General features: G+C 34.9%; 2 protein-coding genes across 2 annotated transcripts; both read right to left on the bottom strand.

Annotated features, from left to right (window-relative positions):
• Positions 1 to 215: 215 nt before the first annotated feature.
• LOC147559057 (uncharacterized) lies at positions 216 to 707 on the bottom strand. Its single transcript, XM_086659141.1, has one exon. It carries the CDS (start codon positions 705 to 707, stop codon positions 216 to 218), a length of 492 nt encoding a protein of 163 aa, XP_086515267.1.
• A 3014-nt stretch (positions 708 to 3721) lies between these two features.
• On the bottom strand, positions 3722 to 12818 carry LOC147559056 (polyribonucleotide nucleotidyltransferase 2, mitochondrial-like). The gene is made up of 16 exons (XM_086660831.1): positions 12613 to 12818; positions 12019 to 12572; positions 11197 to 11352; positions 10934 to 11104; positions 10549 to 10674; positions 10295 to 10456; positions 9712 to 9831; positions 9145 to 9282; positions 8867 to 9023; positions 8302 to 8427; positions 7419 to 7546; positions 6860 to 7079; positions 6664 to 6741; positions 5157 to 5236; positions 4577 to 4720; positions 3722 to 4458 (listed from the first exon to the last, which is right to left on the bottom strand). The coding sequence occupies exons 2-16, from the start codon at positions 12349 to 12351 to the stop codon at positions 4084 to 4086; spliced, it is 2514 nt and encodes an 837-aa protein (XP_086516957.1). The 5' UTR covers positions 12352 to 12572; positions 12613 to 12818; the 3' UTR covers positions 3722 to 4083.
• Positions 12819 to 20192: the final 7374 nt, after the last annotated feature.

Below are 20192 nucleotides of genomic sequence, written 5' to 3'. Positions count from 1 at the left end.
AATATTTCATCAGGGAACTGAATCTCAAGGTTTTGTTCTAAACTAAATGATTACAACTAATATCTTTATTTGAAAATTTTACTTCTCGCATTTTTGAAGCAAAATCGTCAATTAAACTTCATAGTCAATCTTGTCTAAGAATCCACACTAGTATGCTTCGTTTTCTTTGTTTTTTTTTTTTTTTTTTTTTTTTATTGAAAAGAAGCCAACACAAATTACATATTAAGATCCCACTTCAAGTTGTCCATAGAGTGCCACGTTCTGTTGACCCTATGTTTCCTTCCCCACTTTGCTAGGGCGTCTGCCAGGCCATTTGTTGTCCTCGGGCTGAACTGAAAGTGAATTTGCTCGAAATGGGTTATGCGGGCCCTGATCTGTTCTATGTTGTGTAGGGATTGCCAGTTGATTGCTTTGTTTCTGTCCCGAATATTCATAATCAAATTGTTGTTGTCGCTTTCGATAATTATTAGATGAAGCTCCTCCGCCCATTGGACTGCGTGCAGAATAGCTATACTTTCACATTCTTCCGCCGTCTGTCCCCTGATGGTTGCTACTCTAGCCATCATGAAATCACCGTTTGCATCGTGGATGATGTTTCCGATTCCTGCCGGGCCAGTGTGGGTTTTGAAAGAGGCATCCACGTTTATTTTGAGAAAAGGTGGTGGAGGTGGCTGCCACTGGGGCAAGACTGCGTTACTTTTAGCCATTTTTTGCCTTGGAAGGTTTGTAGTGTAGCTTTGAATCTGCCGAATAAGCTGCATAGGATTGATTGCTTTCTTACCGAAACATTTCTCGCATCTAGCTTTCCAAATAAACCACATGATTTTAGCAAGATACTCCGTCGTAAGTTAGTAACTAACAACTAGCAAGTTGTAGATCTCGAAAAAAATAAAAAAAAGACTAGTAAATAATAATGATTATTAAATAAACTTACATAAACTAGTTTGAGAAGAATACCTAAAGTGTGGCTATCCAATGTTTGTAGAGACTAGAGATGGAAAGACGATAACTGGGATTTTCGTGGGAGCTACTGGCAATGGCTAGAGAAGTTTTATTTGTTGTTGAATGGCTAGAGAGAAGGTACAACATATATAAATAAGGCCAGCGCTTTGGGGAAAGCTAAATAGTTTCCGGGGTGTGAAATTTTAAAGAGAATATGCAAAATTTTGAAAAGTTTCCGGGGAAACATATATTTATGGGGAATATGGTTCAAAATAAAAAACTCTCCACCTCACCTCCATCCCCCTCACCTCACCTCTCTCTCTCTCTCTCTCCACCTCATCTTCTCTCTCTCTTCTTCGATTAGGTCGCCGGTCGGAAAATTTTCCGGCCGGCGACCTAATCGGAGAAGAGAGAGAGAGAAGATGAGGTGGAGAGAGAGAGGTGAGGTGGGGGTTTTTTATTTTTCCCTCTAACAACTTACAAAACAAAATTGTCAAACAAAATTGACTAACTTTTGACCAAGTCTTCACACCCCGGAAACTATTTTGCTTTCCCCAAAGCGCTGGCCATAAATAAACTGAAAAGAGAATAAGTTGGAAAAGGGAAAGAGGAGATAATTTGGGAAACTAGGGTTAGTCACCACCGCCTATTAACTTGTCACGTGGGTCCAACCTAGTTTCTTTACTATTCTAACCTAATTAAATACTTGTATGAGTTAAAACAAAACTTACTTGTGGCCCCATGTAGTGGGGGGCCCTGTGCGGGAGCACACCCTGCACCCCCCCACGACACGCTACTGTCTTAATCCCACGATCTTATCTCATATTGCAAGGTGTATATGTCTATACTGGATTACATAGGTAGTTACGGTAAAATTCAAAACAATGAAACTTAATGGTGAGGACGTGTGTAAATTAAGACGGTTGGATTTAATTCGTGGGAGAGAAATACGTGGTTAGTATTTATTGTAGGGATATTCTAACTAGTTTTGTTCGATTTACTCTAATATCCTTTTTTTAGTCTATTTACATAAAAAAGAATTTATATCATCTGTCGGGTGTGTTCCCAACTAAAACTCTAAAATAAAATTGACGGTCAGTCTTATCCCCTGGATAACCGACTGAGCTTTCAATATAATAGGTAGATATTACAAGCCAAACAAATATTGAATTATTAACAAACATATTATTTACTATAAACATTATATTTTTTGGTAAACATCATACGTAATTTATTTTACATTACTTGTATTGAAAATATCGTAATTCATTATGTTCACTAGATAATTAATTTTTGTATTTGCAGTTAACGAAATAGTCATGGTTTTTTCAACAGAATCATCTGATGCAGTGGAGAAGATCACTATCAAATTCGATGAATGACATAAAATCTTCACACATGTTTGTCAGTTGTTTCCTGGGGGTGTTCAAGCATTCTGATTCACTCCTCGTTAATATAGTTTAGCACATGTCACGATTTCATGTTTGTCAAAAATGATTTAAAACCCGTCACTGTCGTTTGTCCCGTAGAAGACTGCAAGTGGGAGTTCATGGATGGGCACCATTCAAATGCCAAACCATTAAAAAAAGCAAGAAGCCCAAAATTAACAGTTCTTTTGTTGGTAGGTGTAAGCTACCTTCCTACCACAACCGTTCAACTTGCAGGGTCAATATTTAAGACACGGTTTATATTATGTCGTCAATATTTTGTTACCTGCGTATGAAAACATTTATTATTGATGAATAAAAGTCATTATGTTCTTCAAATTTTATATTTTATGTTATGTATTATATAACATATACATGTTATGTGGTTGAAAAAACACTTTTTCCTATACAATAAAACTCCAAAACTCTAACTCATAATACATATTTTTACACTTACATTGAGTATGACAGTTTCGAAAAATGTAAAAGACATATTTAATTAATTGAAAACCACATTTTTTTTGTCAACGAAATATATGTAATCACAAAACTAAAACTTATAATTTAATTACATATATTGTCTTTCAAATATAACAACAAAAAAATGTTCACTTTCGACTTTGCTCAATTCATAAATTTGCCTCATAAAGTTCAGCGGTTGAAGAGAAGAGACGGTTTTTCACCTGAAGCTTTTAAAGTAACTATTAAAGAAAATAGACGGTTGAAGACAAGAATAGTTCTCCTTGATAGAGAGAGTAACGATTCGATTTAATAGAGGAAACTGGAAGAAATTTTAGGTTTTTGAGTGTTAGGGACATTCGGTTTTTAGAGAGAGAAAGTAAAATAGAGTTTCTGATTTTGAAAACAAAATTCCCGATTTTGTGGGGTTGTAAATTTTTCACGTCCGACCTCACGAATTTTGGGCGGGAATTGAGGTAGGTTTTGGATGGAAGATGATTCATTTATAAGAGGGAAACAGAGTCCAAAAAGAGAAAAAGACTAAAATCTTTTTTTCTGAGAAGATAGGACCCTATACTCTTTTTGGATTTTATTTTGGACCTAAAACCCATGAACCGTTTTTTTATAGGAGGACAAACCATTATTAGACAATTGAGAATTAAGTCCTCCATTTTGAAGAGGTGGGAATTAGGAGGTGAACACCCACTAGATAACCGATTTTTTGAGCTTGTCCATAATCTCATCTAAAGGGTTCCGTTGTTGTATATTTCAATCCGAACGAATCTGTGTATAATTTGGTTACCAAACCAAACTATGCATGAACGATTTGGTTCGGTTGGATAACCGAACCACAGAATAAAGTTTTACCTAGAGTAAGATTTCAAATTCTCAACTTTAAAACCCGATATAATTATACTTAGATCGTGTTAAATATTAGTATTATCTTACAAACCATTAAGTCTACAAGTACGTAAGTAATTCGACATAATTTATCAACATTTTAGAAAGATAAAAAAAATGATAAACAATTAAACCTCCACCATCAATCGTACCCATCATAAATCCTTACATATATAATATAAAATATAATAATAAATGATTTAGTTCGATTTTTTCGATTATCCGTCAAACAAAGTCACGAACCGAACCAAACTCCTCGATTTTGACCTTTTAGTATCTGAACCAATCTGGATATCCACTGGATCGGTCCCCAAACCTCCTAAACATGTTTGGATCGGATTGGTTTGTTCAGATACTAAATGTACGTCCTCGGTGGGAATGTTTCCGACTCAGAAACCGGTACATACCGTGCAAACACTGGACTCCATAATATTTCACTCCCCTGCTTTTTCTTTTTTGCATTTTTATCTACTGTAGAAGAATTTTCATATTCGTCACACTTCGCAGCAGGCCAAATCACAATTGACGGTGATAACATGGAAGAAACTTCTTGATTTTGATCGTTGCTTATCGGCGAGTCCTCTGGAGAACCTTCAAGAACCACATTCTTCATTTCCTTTCTAGGTAATGTTGCCTTGAGTGACAGTTTTATATTACCCCTGATATCTTGGCCGATGCACATTAATGTAAGTTGTTGGCCTACGGATATTACATCGGTAACTCGAGAGACCTCAAAAAGAACACCGTAAACGTGAGAAAACTCAAGATGAAGCGAAGAAAGAAATCTCGTTTGAAATTATTGTTAACTTAAATTAGGATATCTGTCCAAACAGAAACTATATTCTTACCTGATCATGTGACAACTCCGATATATGTAATAACCCTTGTTGGCCTCCATTAAATTCCACAAAAGCACTGTCCTCCTTAACTGAGGACACAACTCCTATATAAATTCCTCCAACTTCAATCTCTCTTCCAAGAATAAAATCAACCTGAAAGAAAAGGGATTACTTTACATAGACATACTACGGACTAGTATGTAAAGCCCCGCCAGTGGTGAAGATGAGAATAATTTTTCAATGAGGCAGGAAAGAACATTATCCTTTCATGGCTCATTGTGAAGATTAATCTTTGCCTCGTAACTGACTGTCATTTACATTTTCCAGAACAGTAAATTATGTTTTTCACAGACCAGGTAGCCTCGGGAAGATGCAACTAAGAGTCCAAGACTAAGGCTGTCACTGGATATCTAAAAACTCGATTGAATCAGATTATTCCATTTAAAAGTTTTGAAATTGATTTTGAATTCGGGTACCCTTATCGGATAATATTGTTGTCGGATTCTGATATTCCAGCATTCAAGCCAATAATTATCAGAACCAGAAAATTTTAGATTTTAGAGGAAATTGATCAAAAACCAAAAAATACCTTTTCTTGTACTTTTTCCATGATTCTATGATTCTTCGCAAGAATAGTGAGTGTCCCATCCCTCACAGAAAGCCGTGCACCTATATGACAAATATACCAACAAACAAGTTAAAGCTTTAAACATTCCGAGGGACACAATTATCGAAAGAACAAACTTCTTCAAGCATTGACTAAGTTTATGCAACATTAGAAGTAACGACATTTATATTTCTTGTTTGTTAACCTTTAATTATGCTTTTGTTCCATCTAAAACAACTAGTGTACTCCTATTACGCATCAAGACATTTGCTTCAAGGAGGGGCTAACAAACTGCCTTGTGTTGGAAAAACGTTTGTTAATCATTGGCAGTCTAAAATCCTAGACTGAAACATCAAGCATACAGTTTTTTTCATCAAATAAAATAATACAAGCAGTTACATACGAAATGCGCAGTTTTTAGACAACGAAACTAAATTCACCTAGAGAGTTGAAACAATGTAAATGCATTTTGGGAAGATACACATGTTTGAACAGAAAGGGAATGCAAACTACCAAAAACAAATAAATGGAAGCTTCCAACCAAATGGAATCCACCCATCCAAAATTGCCTTTAGTGGACACATTTCTGCCGGAAACCAGCAATAAGGATCACAAGAGAAACAAGTACCAGAAGTACTTCTCGAGAACATGCTCCACTCGGACAGTACATCTTTTCGAATGTCAATCATATAGTTCTCCCAACATGAGAACTGGAGAAGTAAACATGTTGGGTATAAAACTATATGCACTCTCATCCTCATGGTACTAAGTTCAAACTTCAACCACTATTTGAGATACTTGGCTGTTGGACTAACTGACATGACCTCTACTTACAGCCTGTAAGTCGGCCGAATTTTAGTCATTTCGTAACAATGTTAAATTGGACATAGATTAAAGAGATACATGATTAACATGTTGCTACTAATTTTGGCTTATGCTTACCTAAAATTATCCCATAACAGTCAATGCTTTAACAACATTTCTATTATTTTTAATTTTTTATAATCATATACTCCCAGACTAGCTTAAATAATTCATGGCAATATTATGACTTCCAGACAAATTTAGATTGAATGCCTTGCTTATCCTACGGGCTACGGCACACCATTTACATTTAGGATCCGGATAAATCAGTCTCTACACAATTGTTTTGTTAAATAATAATTGCAACGACCTCTTATCTCCTATACATTACAAAAATATGTATTCAAAAAGAAAAAGGGTGAAGTCTAGCCGACACTTTAAAGGAAGAGAAAATTCAGATGCATGATAACTAAGAGATATTATCAGATAAACATATTCAGTAAAGAATCTAAATGCCTATAACCATGAAATCTCAACAGACTAAATAAGTCTAGAAAGTTCATTCCAAAAATTCAGCAAACGACTCAGTCACTCATACTGCAAGATCAAACAGATGCATGGATCATTCATTAGAATTTAAATTGCACAGAAATGACATCTGAACAAATGAAGGGGTTAAGAATACCTGTTTCTTCTTCAATTTTTCTCAGTTGCGCACCTTGAGGTCCTATCAACTGTCGGAGGTTGTCATTGCTGTACTTAACTGATGAGTCATACGTGTTAATCCACAAGTTAATCAGCAATGAGAACATATATATAAACCATATTATGGGGGCATTAATAGATATTGTAACAAAACCAAATTAAACTAATCTTCCCACCTAATCGTGGAGAATTCCTATCATCTTGAGTACGAGGAGCATTGATCTCCTGTTCCATTTGATCAAGGATTTGAAGGCGGCCTTTCAGTGCGTGCTCTAATGACTCGCATATAATATCCAAAGGAATTCCAGCAGGTTTTATATCCAATTGAATTGCAGTTACTCCCCTCCGGGTTCCTGCAATTTTGAAGTCCATATCCCCCAGATGGTCTTCCAAATCCTGTAATCCACAAGGCAGGCAGAAAACATCATCAGGTAGGTGAATGCTTCCAGAAAACGTAGTCCTTGATTTTGAAAGCTATGACATCTGAAACTAAATCATAAAAGGACTCTTTAAATAACCTGCTCTCATATAAACAAAGAACATACTACAATTCTACACAACTGAGAACAGAAAAAGACTACAACATCATATCGGGTTCTTACAGAGCCAAATGAAATTCTGCTCGTAAGGCATAGCATTATAGCAACAAAACAGACATCAGGAAGTATATTGATTATTTTTAATCTCAACAGAGCACCCTTGAGAAAGATTAATGGCCAAAGACAAAGCACTTACTGATATATCTGTCACTATGCGGTAATCCTTAATCGCTCCGGAAGGATCAACTTCACTAATAAGCCCTACTGAAACACCTGCCACGTGTTCTTTTAATGGAATACCAGCATCCATCAAAGCAATGCTTCCTGCAAAGAGCATCACAGAGTAAGGTATCTTCAGCAAAATGGAAACTCGTTACAGAAATCAGGTAAGTTCTGGGGATGTTGGCCACTAGGAAATTTACTATTGTCTGATGATATTAACTACTCTTGTTCAGCCTTTAATAATTTCTCCTCATCTTTTATTTCTATGACATTCGTTTTCTAATTAGATGCTGAAAACCCCTTGTCAACTCGGGAGTTGCAACAGTTTCTCTTTGTAAAGCTAAGTGAAGTCGAATGAATGTCTTTTGTGGGGTTGGCAACATGAGTCCAATTTCACATTTTATTACATGTTGTATCCTCTTTTTTGTAAGTTCGCGGTTTCTCATCCTACTAAATTCTCAACTTGCTCCTGTTAATTGATGAGTGGAATAACAGGTTATCTCTCTCATTTTTATGCAGAAATGCCCTTCAAACATGCATTAATACCATATTACATTAATAATGTGTGGATGCATCTTGAGGTCCCAAATGAGGATATATCTATCCCAGGGGACCATACAGTCATAGAATCATATTGCAAGTCATTTAAAACCAATCATGAAACTGAAGAAATATTAGTTAGCGAATAATTAAGTGTATCCCAGGTTCTCTTTCAGTCTTTAGTTTACTTTGAGATGGAACAATTGACGGAAAAACATTTGTAAGAATTTAACCTAAGCACCTAAGAAAGCACGAATGATTCCAAAGACTTTTGGTAATGACACACTAAAACATAAAATACAGGGGAAGGCCAATACCTCCACAAACAGTCACCATAGAGGTTGAACCGTCAAAAGCCATGACTTCTGGATTGATACGAACTGTATATGGAAATTCATCTTCGGGAGGTAAGACAGCAAGCAAAGCTTTCTCTGCTAGAGTGCCTACAATCATAAAACAAGAACAAAGGAGGGAAAGTAATTAGATATTAAAATTGCCTCATTTTAAAAACGCACAAACATCTAATATAAACTTGTCGTGGGATAAATATGTCTAAACCGATTTCAACAAGCAAAACAAAATACTGTTTCCATTGCTCAACTTGGCTTCTATGATGTAGACACTTCGCATTATTAAATAGTAATACATGATTAATGTGGCTCTGTCCTTAAGATTACAAGGTTGATTATCAAGATAACTCAATCACATTCACCAATAACTACCCGCGTGGCTATATATAGCAAGTCATCTAATGATTTCAAAATTAATTCTGAAAGAAGCAATACAACTTTTTTACTAATTGTGTTATTTTCCATAGGTCATGCATTTTCAGCTTTTTTTTACTATAATTTATTTAACAAGAAATAGAAAGTAAAAGCATACCATGCTCAAATTCACGCCTATTCAAACCACCTTGTTTGCCTACTTCATTAATTGAGAAGCGCGGATAATTGAGCATAAAGCGTTTCCTGGGGGGACCAACCAAAGAATCCAAGCGTTGAGCATCTCCTGGTGCCCCGAGTATAACAGTGCACAGAACCTGCAGTTATAATTTCAAGAAGACAATTGATATAATGATATGGGTTGAGTTCAATACAACTTCTGCAGATTTCAAAGTAGCAGAAAAAAATAAATATAAATTGAAGAAAGAAGGTAGTAACCTGATTGTCCCCTCGCGAAAAAATAGATGATCCATGAAATATTGAAAAGTTACCAGATTCACAGCGAATAGACCTAACTTCATCAAGACGCCTTCCATCAACTCTAAGTCCTTTCTCAATAATCCTACTGCGAAAAACCTAAGAAGAGGAAATGAAATCTTGTTCAGCCGCTTACATCAACCAAACCAAAAGGCAAAATGTTTTAACTGGGACGATGCATAAAAACTTACATCAAAAGCCAAATGCACTTATACAGTAATACTGCCTCATGGTGATTTGAAAGGTAGCACGAGATACTAAAATCTAACGTATACTGCTTTGAAATAATTATAATGGAATCATAAAGGAAACGAAGAATACCAAGAACAAAACTATTATTAAACGAAAACATAGTAGTTACTTTGATCTATTTTAATTTTTTAGTCATTTACAAATCATATACTTTTGACCAATCTGAATTTACTCATGGCAGGACCTTAAAGGAAAAGATGGAGGAAAAGAAATTAGATAACTTGTTATCCTAAAAACCAAATTTCAGAGATTGTATATCTTAGTGGAAAAACTTGCCTTTTTTGTCACTGTATCTACCGTCTTTGAAAGAACTTTTAAGCTCTCTCCGTCTTGGCCTTCTTTGAGAACTTTTTCCACATCGTGTGTAATTTTTTTCAACGCTTCTTCACGTTCGAACTGAATGTAAATGACACAGAAAATGAAATTTCCTTAACGGCACGAATAATAAATAAAACACTTCTGACAACCATCTAGCAAGTGGGAAAGTAAGTAAATTATTAGAAAAACTATTGCACCACTTACTAGGCATAACGACAAAACTGAAGCAAGGTAACCAATTATGAACATGTAAGTATCATGTGGGTCTCCTACTGAGAAAGAAAATAATAACATAATAGTTGCCTGCAACTATTTTACTCATCTCGTATCAAGACATAAAACACGCCTATCATTATCAGTTTAACAGAAATTGTCACGGGAACATAACCATAACATCAACAGAACAGTTCTCTTTGCATGCAAAAGAAAGATCCTTTTGAAGTAATCACTTAAGGAAAAAAAAGACAGAACAAGTGTAAACCAAACATTCCAGATAGGTCATCTCAAAGGAAACAAAAAGGAGAAAGAGAGAGATTTTCACCTTCCCATATGTCGGATCAGTAAAAATAGCTTCGATTGGCCCTTCAGACAAGCTCTTTATTTTTTCAAGTGTCCTCTCTGTTGCCAGGGTTAATTTGTAATCCTTCTTGTCTTTCCCAGCTTTAGCAGCCAATCTAATTTGGGGTTCAAGATAATTTACTGCCTAGATAATCAGTTTCACCAACTTAATACAAATTCATTAATGAATGATATAAAAGACAACAAGAAGAAGTTAATGTGAGTCTCTTGACTCACCTCAGAGTGTGCAAGCCGTAAAGCTGCGTCCAGATCTCGCTCTGAAATTTCACGCGCTTGTACGTCTATCATTAAAGTTTTATCTCGGGTGCAGGCATAAATCAAGTTCAGATCACTTATGCTAAGCTGCAGTATATTCAATCCAACAGACATTAAAAAGTAACAAGAGGAAGCAATCTCAACAAACATAAATAAATTGTATGTCTGCGTTGTGTTGTGTTGTGTTGTGTGAGCACTGAGCAGTCAAACCAAGTCTAGAAACTGATAGTGATATTAGAACACAAAATGCACATGTAGAACAGAAAAAAGTCACGACATGCGACAGTACATATTAGCGTATACTCATATAGGCAAACGAAAAAAGGTGGTAAATTTAGAGCAGCACCTCATCCATGCTAGGATTGATAACTAATTTTCCGCAGATCCTTCCTATACGTATGACCCCGATAGGGCCACCCCAAGGAATATCTGATAACATAAGAGCTGCAGATGTGGCATTAGCTGTCATTACATCTCGGTCTTGCTTCCCATCAGAAGAAAGAACACTTGCCATTACCTATAAACAGGTAATACCAATGAAAGATCTTAACATCTAGAAGGTTATACCCCTGATACTAGAAGAAGAGAATGTAAGTAACAGCAAAACACCTGGACCTCATGGTAGAAACCTGCAGGAAAAAGTGGTCGAATTGGTCTATCAATAATACGACCACACAAAAGTTCACGTTCTTTGGGAGCACCTTCTCTTCTCATGTACGTCGAAGGAATTACACTTTGAGCATATTGTTCTTCTTGATAATCAATCTTTCAAAAGCAAAAAAGAACTAAGAACAACAGTCTTGAAATCATGAAAGCACCATGCAGTTTAAGAAGCCTAGGAAACGGAAAAAGAAAAGATACTGATAACAAAACTAAAACGCATTAGATCACGCTTAAGAAAAATGCAGATTTCTTACGCCAATTCTAGTCCATAGTGAAATCATATAAAAAGATGCAAATAGAGCATCATAAGAACATTAGGAATCTTCAATCAACCAAAGAAATTATACGTAAACTAAATCCGAGTACTCAGCTCTGTATCTGACACTCCAAGCCTATTAGTTATTAACTTCCATTCGGACATAAGTTCATAACGTATAACAAACTTTTGTCGTAGACAGATTTCAGGTGCTATGTATAAATTGCAAAACCAGTCGCTTGTTTCGACACCCTTACCTCAACATACCAAAGAGATTTTCACGCAGAAACTCAAACATTTTATAGAGATTACTCATCTTCTTGGGATAGATGACTTAAAACCCAATAAATGTAACACAAAATACAGCTTACCAAACAGAAACCGATAACCTAAATTCAAAAAGGAAACCTTTTTGCATAAATGGAGCCATGAATGAACACTAAAACCCTAAATTTAAACTACTAATTCATACAACAACAAAAAATCCTAACTTTTCGATGAAATACACTTACAGTTAGTGTTAAAAAGTCACGAATTCGATCTCCTTCAGCAAAAGCAACAGTAGACAAGACTTTAGTTTCTTCCATGCCCATAACAACAGAACCATTAGAAAACCTAGCGATCTTCTCCGTTTCAAAACTAATCACATGAGATCCTATCTCAAATTCTTCCTTAAATGATTCCAAAACCTCTTTTCGCGTTAGAGGAACTTCAGAATCGGAAGTCGAAGCTTGGAGGGATCCATGAAGGTTACTACAAACATTACGATATCCAAGCTTTCTGTATTTGAGGATAATCGATACTGATGAAAAGAAAGGGTTAAATCTTCTTCCTAGAGCTGCCATGACGAAAACCCTATGAGAGAGAAAGAGAGAAAGAATTTGATGATGATTATGATGGTAATGAAAGTTGGGGAAAACAATTAGGGTTATGATTATGATGGTAAGGAAAGGTCGGTGAATAAGAATTCAGACTCCATGAAAGACGATGCGCGCAAAAGAGCGGGAATGGGAGAAAGGTCACGAAGGCTTTTATCTGATCCAACGGTTGACATTTAAAGTTAAGCCTTAAACCCTCTCTCGGCGCCTTAAACCCTCTCTCGGCACCTTAAACCCTCTCTCGGCACCTTAAACCCTTATTTGGTCAAATTGATGTCCACCGTTCAGACGGAAGATGGGCAGACTTTAGATCCAGACTCCGACTTTACACTTTAAACATCATATTCAAAGCAATTAGGTCGGGATGGGAATGGTTCGTCTGAGCTCGGTCCATATGAACCTGGGACAAACCACACTGTTTAAAAATATCGAACAACCCATCAATGTTACAGGATATTCTATTTATTTACCACGTACTGTCGTGCACTACGTGGTGATTTCATGTACCCTTGGATTCGCATTCCAATACTTTAAATTTGGGTATCGAAACTTCACTAGTTAAGTAGTTAATTTTAGGGTTATTTCTCAAGGATGCTACTATATGCAACTTCAGTTTTGCTAAAGACAACTATTAGACAAAAATAATTAAATAAAACTAACAAAAATATTGTCCTAAATTGCTAAACAACACCAACACCAAAAATCAAGTATAACCGAATTTCTCCTCCATTCTATACACAACTCTACAAAATTATTAAACAAAATAACTAAATAAAATTAATTGAATTTCGTCTTAAATTGGTAAACCCAACACTAAAAGAAAAAAAAATCAAATATAATCGAATTTTTTCTCAAAATTCAAATTTCTATTACCATAATTAATTATTCATAAATAAAATATATTCGAACATTAAACTAAGAAGTTAACTAAATATTAACAAATAACAAAAAAAAATATATATATATATATAAAAAAAATCCAAATGTTATATTTTCAACAAAAAAAAAATCCCATGGGATATTCATAAAATCATACTACATAAAATCACTATGTATATTTTTAAGCTTAGTTTAAACCTTAATAATGTATATTTCATAAAATCATGCTACATAAAAATAATGTATACTTTTTTAAAACCTATAACACTATTTTTTTTTTATATAATACTAATACAACTAATTTTATTTTTGTTTAATAATTTAATAAAGGAAAAAATTGTGTCTATTAAATAATTTTGGGAAGTTAACATAGTTGTATTTAGCAATCTAAGATTCAAAAAATTATTTGCAAGATAAAACCAATAAATCGATCTCTGGTGTTGTTTAGCAATTTAATAAAAAATAAATAGTTGTGTCTAGCAAATAGCTTTATGAAGCAATTATGCAGCTTCATTTAGCATTTGTCTTTCTCAAATAGCCCCCAAATTTATGATCGGTATCTTGCCTAGCTCCCTACTTTATCAAAAATATCCAGATGACTCCCTTTTTCAGTTACCGTTATAACACCATTACCTAGTCATCACCTTCTCTCCTCCATCTCATCACCTCTCTCTGCCACCACACCTTCTTGCCACCTCATCGTCTTCACCGGCCGGAAAATTTTACGGCCTCGCGACCTTCAAACATAAAAATAAAAAAACAAAATATTTTCCTTTCTCTCTCCAAATTTTTTTTCTTTCCTCTCTCTCTAGATCTGTTTTAGAGAGAGAGAGAGAGGAAATAAAAAAATTTAAGAGAAAGACGAGAAAGGAAAAAAAATTTGTTTTTTTTTTTTTTATGTTTGAAGGTCGCTGGGCGGAAAATTTTTCGGTCGGCGACTTTCGCTGTGAAGACGATGAGGTTGCAGAGAGAGGTGATGAGATGGAGGAGAGAAGGTGATGACTAGTTAATTGTGTTATAACGGTAACTGAAAAAGAGGGTCATCTAGATATTTTTGATAAAGTAGGGGGCTAGGCAGGAAACCGGTCATAAAGTTGTGGGCTATTTGGGAAATAACCCTTAATTTTAAAAGACTTTCTTATTTAGCTACTTAAGATTTAAAGTACAGGTGTATTTATTATATATCCAATCATAAATTGTATATTTTGTTTGAAAATTATTTCAAAATGTATTACAACATATAATAGTGAACCTTATAAATATACTCAATGACGGAGCTAGGATTTTAAGTTGGTCCGGACTGGCCTAAAATTACTAAGAAAGCAAAATTTTCATTTTTATGCATCATAACTAATATTTCCAAAACAAAAATTTTGTCGAATATTGTTGGGGTCTCTCCTTATATAAAAAAACATTCCTAATTGAAATAGGATTTCCCTTATTCCTTATGTGGAGAGAAATGGAAGTTTCCATTTCAAGTCTAAAAAGGAATCTTATTTCTAGTAGAATACCTCCCTAATTATCATATAAAAAGGGAATGAAACGGAAGAATTATTCATACTTTCAGGTCAGAGAGTATCATACTTTCAAGTCAGAAAGTATCCTCCCAGTTGAGAGAGTTACCAAAGAATCTTTTCAGATCATATCCTCTCAGATTAGAGAGAAATAGAGATCTTCTGGGCAGAGTACCTAAATGGCACGGGTTCGAGCGCAACCTCCCCCAATTTTTGTTTTATTTTTTAAAATATAATCAATTCAACTACCAACCTATATAAAATCAATTCAAATATCCTAAATCCCTACAAACTTCAATTCATCTATCCTAACCCCCTACAAAATTTAATTTATCTACCCTAAACTCTATAAACTTCGATTCATCTACCATAAATCCCTACAAACTTCAATCCATCTACCCTAAACTATATAAACTTCAATTCATCTACCCTAAATCCCTACAAACTTCAATTCATCTACCCTAAACTCTATACACTTCAATTTAATCGATATAAACTCCCTACAAACTTTAACTCTAAACCATAAATCCTACAAACTTCAACTCATCTACCCTAAAGCCTAAATCCTATAAACGTCAAATCATCTACTATAAATCCTATAAAATTCAATTCATCTATCCTAAACCCCTGTAAACTTCAATTCATCTACTCAACCATCCAACTATCCAAGATGCAAACTTTTGAGTTCGTATTTTGTGTACATTTGATGAAGTTTTTGTTGGGAATAACAAATGAATTGTCACAAGTACTACAAAGAAAAGACCAAGATATTGTGACTGCCATGGATTTTGTTGAGTCATCAAAATCTAGAATCCAATATGTACAAGACCATGAGCAGTCATCATTGGTCTGGAATGTTTGTACTTTTTGCGAAAAACATAATATTGAAGTTGTTGATCTTAATGGTTCGTACATAGTTCAAGGCAGAAGCAGAAGGAATGCACAACAAATTACAAACCTGTATCACTATCAAGTGGAGATTTTCAATACCGTTATTGATATGCAACTTTAAGAATTAAATGCTCGTTTCACTGAGAAGAATACCGAGTTGCTCCGTTGTATGGCATGTTTGAGTTCATCTAGAGATTTTGCCATTTTCAATAAAAGTAAATTGATGCGTCTCGCTGAATTTTATCTGTCAGATTTCAGTAGTCTTGGCACTATGCTACTAAGTTCTCAACTTGACAATTACATTTGCGATATGAGGCAAAATGATGATTTCTCAAATTTAGATGGAATTGGAGATCTTGCTAGAACATTGGTGGAAACTAAGAGGGATAAAGCATATCATTTAGTTTATTTGCTTATCACTTTGGCACTAACTTTGCCGATTGCAACTGCCTCTGTTAAAAGAGCTTTTTCAGCTATGAAGCTAGTTAAAACACGCTTAAGAAACATGATGAGTGATGCGTAACTAAATAATAGTTTAGTAGTCTTTATTGAAAAAAAGGTTTTTTTAGTGAAATTGACAATGAGTCGACTATGTGAACATTTCAAAATCTGAACTCTCGTAGAGGTCAATTGCGTTTATAATCGTTGATGTATCAATATAATTAGGTGGCCAATATGTGGACAACCGATTTTCTTATACGGACAACTATTTTATGTGGACAACCAGAAAATTTAAAAGTTTTATATGGACAACAGTTTTTAAAGGGACACCACTGTTATTTTTCACTCTAAGTCCTCCAAGAATTAGAACTTTATGTTAACTCCTCCCTCTATTTTCCCATAAACTCTAGACTTTAGTCTTCTTCTTCTACTACTTCTTCATCACCACCATGTAGAAAACTGGAAGCAACAACTCCATGAATGGAGCAATAAGATAAACTACAACAGGAACCAGCCTAAAAATATCAACGGTGGTTCGTGTTAATTGTTGTCTCTCTCTTCTAGATAAGCTATTTCCCTCCTGCAAGTTTCAACATCAATCTTCAAGATATTCTAGAATCAACCCATAAAAGCTTCAAAGGTAACCAATAATGCTTCATAGTATCCACAAATTCATCCTTCTAGTGACGTAACTTAATCACCCAATCTCCTCTACTCATAAAAACAACTAATTTAGGTGCAGGACCAATCCTTAAAATCTTAGCCCATAGTTTCTTTATAAAAGACTTATCTCTATCAAGCTTTTGAGATTCAAGTGATTATTTTTCAGATTTAAACCTTCAACTGCTTGATCACAATATTTTGGAGATATTTCCTTTCTCTGAGTTTTAATAACTCCTTCCTTTTAAGTCATCTTTTTCATTTGATTTAGGTTTAGGTGTCCTAGGCTGTAAAATCATAACGATATGACTGACGCCATATCGAAGAAAAAACTAACTGTTGATCATAATATATTGATCTTCCATCTCCACAACCAGCTAGCGGATGTCGATAAGATATTTGAGTGGAAGTGGTTGATAATCTCTTCTTAGATAGTGAAATTTTTTCATAACAAGGTGAAGATGAGAAGAAGAAGAGTTCGAGAGCATAGTTGATGATGGTTTGATTTGACAGAAACTAGAAAAAGAAGAAGATTGAATTGATCGAATGTTGTTGTTGATGTGGAAGTAATTGGAAATTGAATTCTTTCTTAGAATTGCTCTAGAAGCCATTATGATAAAATTATATTCTCTCTCTACAGAAAGACAAATGATCATAGTAGTTTGATATGAGAATTTAGTACAAAATCTTAGAGGGAGAAACCCTAATAAGACTAACAAGAAGAAGAAGATAAAATTATTTTTCTCTTCGGTTTTCTATTTTTGACTTTTGTTTTTGTTAATGGTCCACAAATTAGTAACAATTAATATTTTAGGCTTTATGAAGTTGTCCCCTTATTAAATAAAAGTCAACAAAGTCAAACATAGTTGACTCGCAACCGGTCCGAAAATAGTTGTCCGTATAAAAAAATTGGTTGTCCACGTATTGGCTACCTATAATTAATGAATATAAGTATTTTATTAATTATTGTGTTTGTAAAACAAAAATTTATTTAGGTAGATAAATCCACACCCCCTAAGTGAAAATCCTGGATCCGTCCCTGATGATCAATGAGAGTAAAAGTTAGAGAGAGTTCACCTCAATCATTTATAAAGAAAGGTGTTGAAAAGCTATCAATGTCTCCAAACTGTATGTGTTTCCGATGGTTTTCAATGACGCTTCCTTTGATTTATAATTTGTTTCTAGTCTAACCCCGTCGATTCAGCTTGTGCTATTTTATCAGCTTCTTACGTGAATTAAAAAGCATGTTTATTACAAAAATAGGAGTAAGATGTGGGGAAGTGAAGGTCAAATGAAATTAGGAGAGAGAAGATTGTGGTTATTTTGAAAACAGACATGCACTTTTTCACACACATTTGACACACACACACTCACCTGTCTTTTCATGTGCTAGTGTAATCCCCCATGCGTGTGCGTGTGCGTGTGCGTGTGCGTGTGCGTGTGCGTGTGCGTGTGCGTGTGCGTGTGCGTGTGCGTGAGTGTAGGTGTGTAAGAGTGTGTGTGAGTGCAAGTGGGTGTGTGTGTGTTCGTGTGTGTGGGTGCGTGAGAGTGTATGTGAGTGCAAGTGGGTGTGTGTGTGTGTATTGGAAGATCATTATTACGTATAATTTATGTCGTCTGCTTTTCATCACATGACATATATACATCAGAAAGACGGAATAAGCACATACACCTCTACAAAATTAACCATAAAACCACAAACATATACACACATTAGCAGGGTAATTTCAAAAAGTAAGATGGATCGACAAGTTACAATCATTTTGTCTATATTATTAGGAAATACTTTCATTTAACGATCGATAAGATGATACTTACAGTTGGATAAGGCCATTTGTTGTGAACGTTCCACCGGTCGAAGAGTATTTGGCTTGCTTCTTTGGGTAGTTTTCCCTTCTTTTCTTCTTGGAGAATTCTTGTCTCAAGCTACTAATGTACCCACTGTATTTCCTTCAGAGCATATCCTTAAGGTCTTGATCTTCAATCCTTGATTGAAACTCTTGAACTTCTATCCTTCTGCTACTCAAATTATCCTCGGTCGATCCAACTATTTCATCTACTACAAATTTGAATTAGTGTTTGACTAATTGTACAGTCTATAATGTATTAATACAAATGAACTTTAAGTATAGAATCAACGATGCCAAAGAAAACTAACAAAAGCAAATACGAAAAAACACGAAGTAATATAAACAAAACTATACACACATGGGATAAAATTCACATATAAAGTATTTGCCAGATAGTTCAAAACAACTGGTTTTCGAATGAACCACAATGACTAATTATACAAAGTACAGCAAATGATCGGGCTTCTCTACCTAGGAACTTTCGCCCGTTTTTTCTTACTGCAAATAAAGTGAACATTGTAATAGCATCGTCAAGTCTTTTTCACTTTTTCCTGCCGATTGAGTAAAATATGCTAAAACATTCAAAATTTATTCATAACTAGGTATATGACATAATAACCAATATCAAATAATCTACATGATGTGTATTAACACATGGAAAAAATGTCAATAATATGAGAAATACATGTTTCTTTTTTGAGTTACGTGTGGTGCGTTCTGTTTTAAACTTATCATGTATGTGCCTAGCTCAGATATCATTTTACAGTTGGGGTCATCCAACTTAAAACCAATTGACAATGAGGACCAGAGGTAGATGTTATATTTTTGGTTACCAGTGTAGGGTTATGATAAATATTAGTGTTCTAAGCGGAATCTCAGACATCTAATGTCTAACACTAGCATTCCTATGATCATCATGCATAAACTAATAATCAATTAAGAGTTTAGGATTACCTTAATCGCTAATTTTTCCTCGAACCTTTCCAATCGAATGGGAAGACCAAGAACCCCACGTGTTGCTTCTCTACTCAAGACATCCGAATGATCAACTTGATCTTCCACCTTGTAGCTAGCTAGAACTCCAATGGTGGTTTGATATGAAGAACACCTTCTTCTTTATTTACTAGTTAGATAGCTTGGGAATATTTAGCTCACTTTCTATTCTCTACTTGATGTGGTAGAGTAAGAAAGCTTCTTAAGAAATTTCACACCTTATTCAAACCCCTAATTAAGAGACCTTATATAGAGTTTTAAGTTAGAGTCTAACCCTAATTAGATTCCCAAAAAGTCTCTTTTGAATAAGATTAAGGAAATAATCAAAAATAGAAACTAGTTTCTATTTTTTGATTTCCTTATGATTGGTCGGCCATATCAAGCCCATCTTGGGCAGATCTGGCCGGCCTTTTTTCCGTGCACTTTAGGCCCCAATTAACCTCCTTTGGTGTCCGACCCAATTACCCCTCTTCGGGGCCTTTTGTGTTATCTTTGCTTAAACATGTTTTAGGTTTGTAAGACATGTTTATGTGACTCTCCCATGATTATATGTCTCATTCCCACTAGTCATATCACCCGA

Source organism: Eschscholzia californica, unplaced genomic scaffold (assembly GCF_041429995.1).
Source record: "Eschscholzia californica isolate CP2 unplaced genomic scaffold, dmEscCali1.0.p SCAF_2, whole genome shotgun sequence".
Classification (NCBI taxonomy): domain Eukaryota; kingdom Viridiplantae; phylum Streptophyta; class Magnoliopsida; order Ranunculales; family Papaveraceae; genus Eschscholzia; species Eschscholzia californica.
The sequence above is the reverse complement of the archived record's forward strand: the minus strand, read 5'-3'. Positions and strand labels throughout refer to the sequence as shown.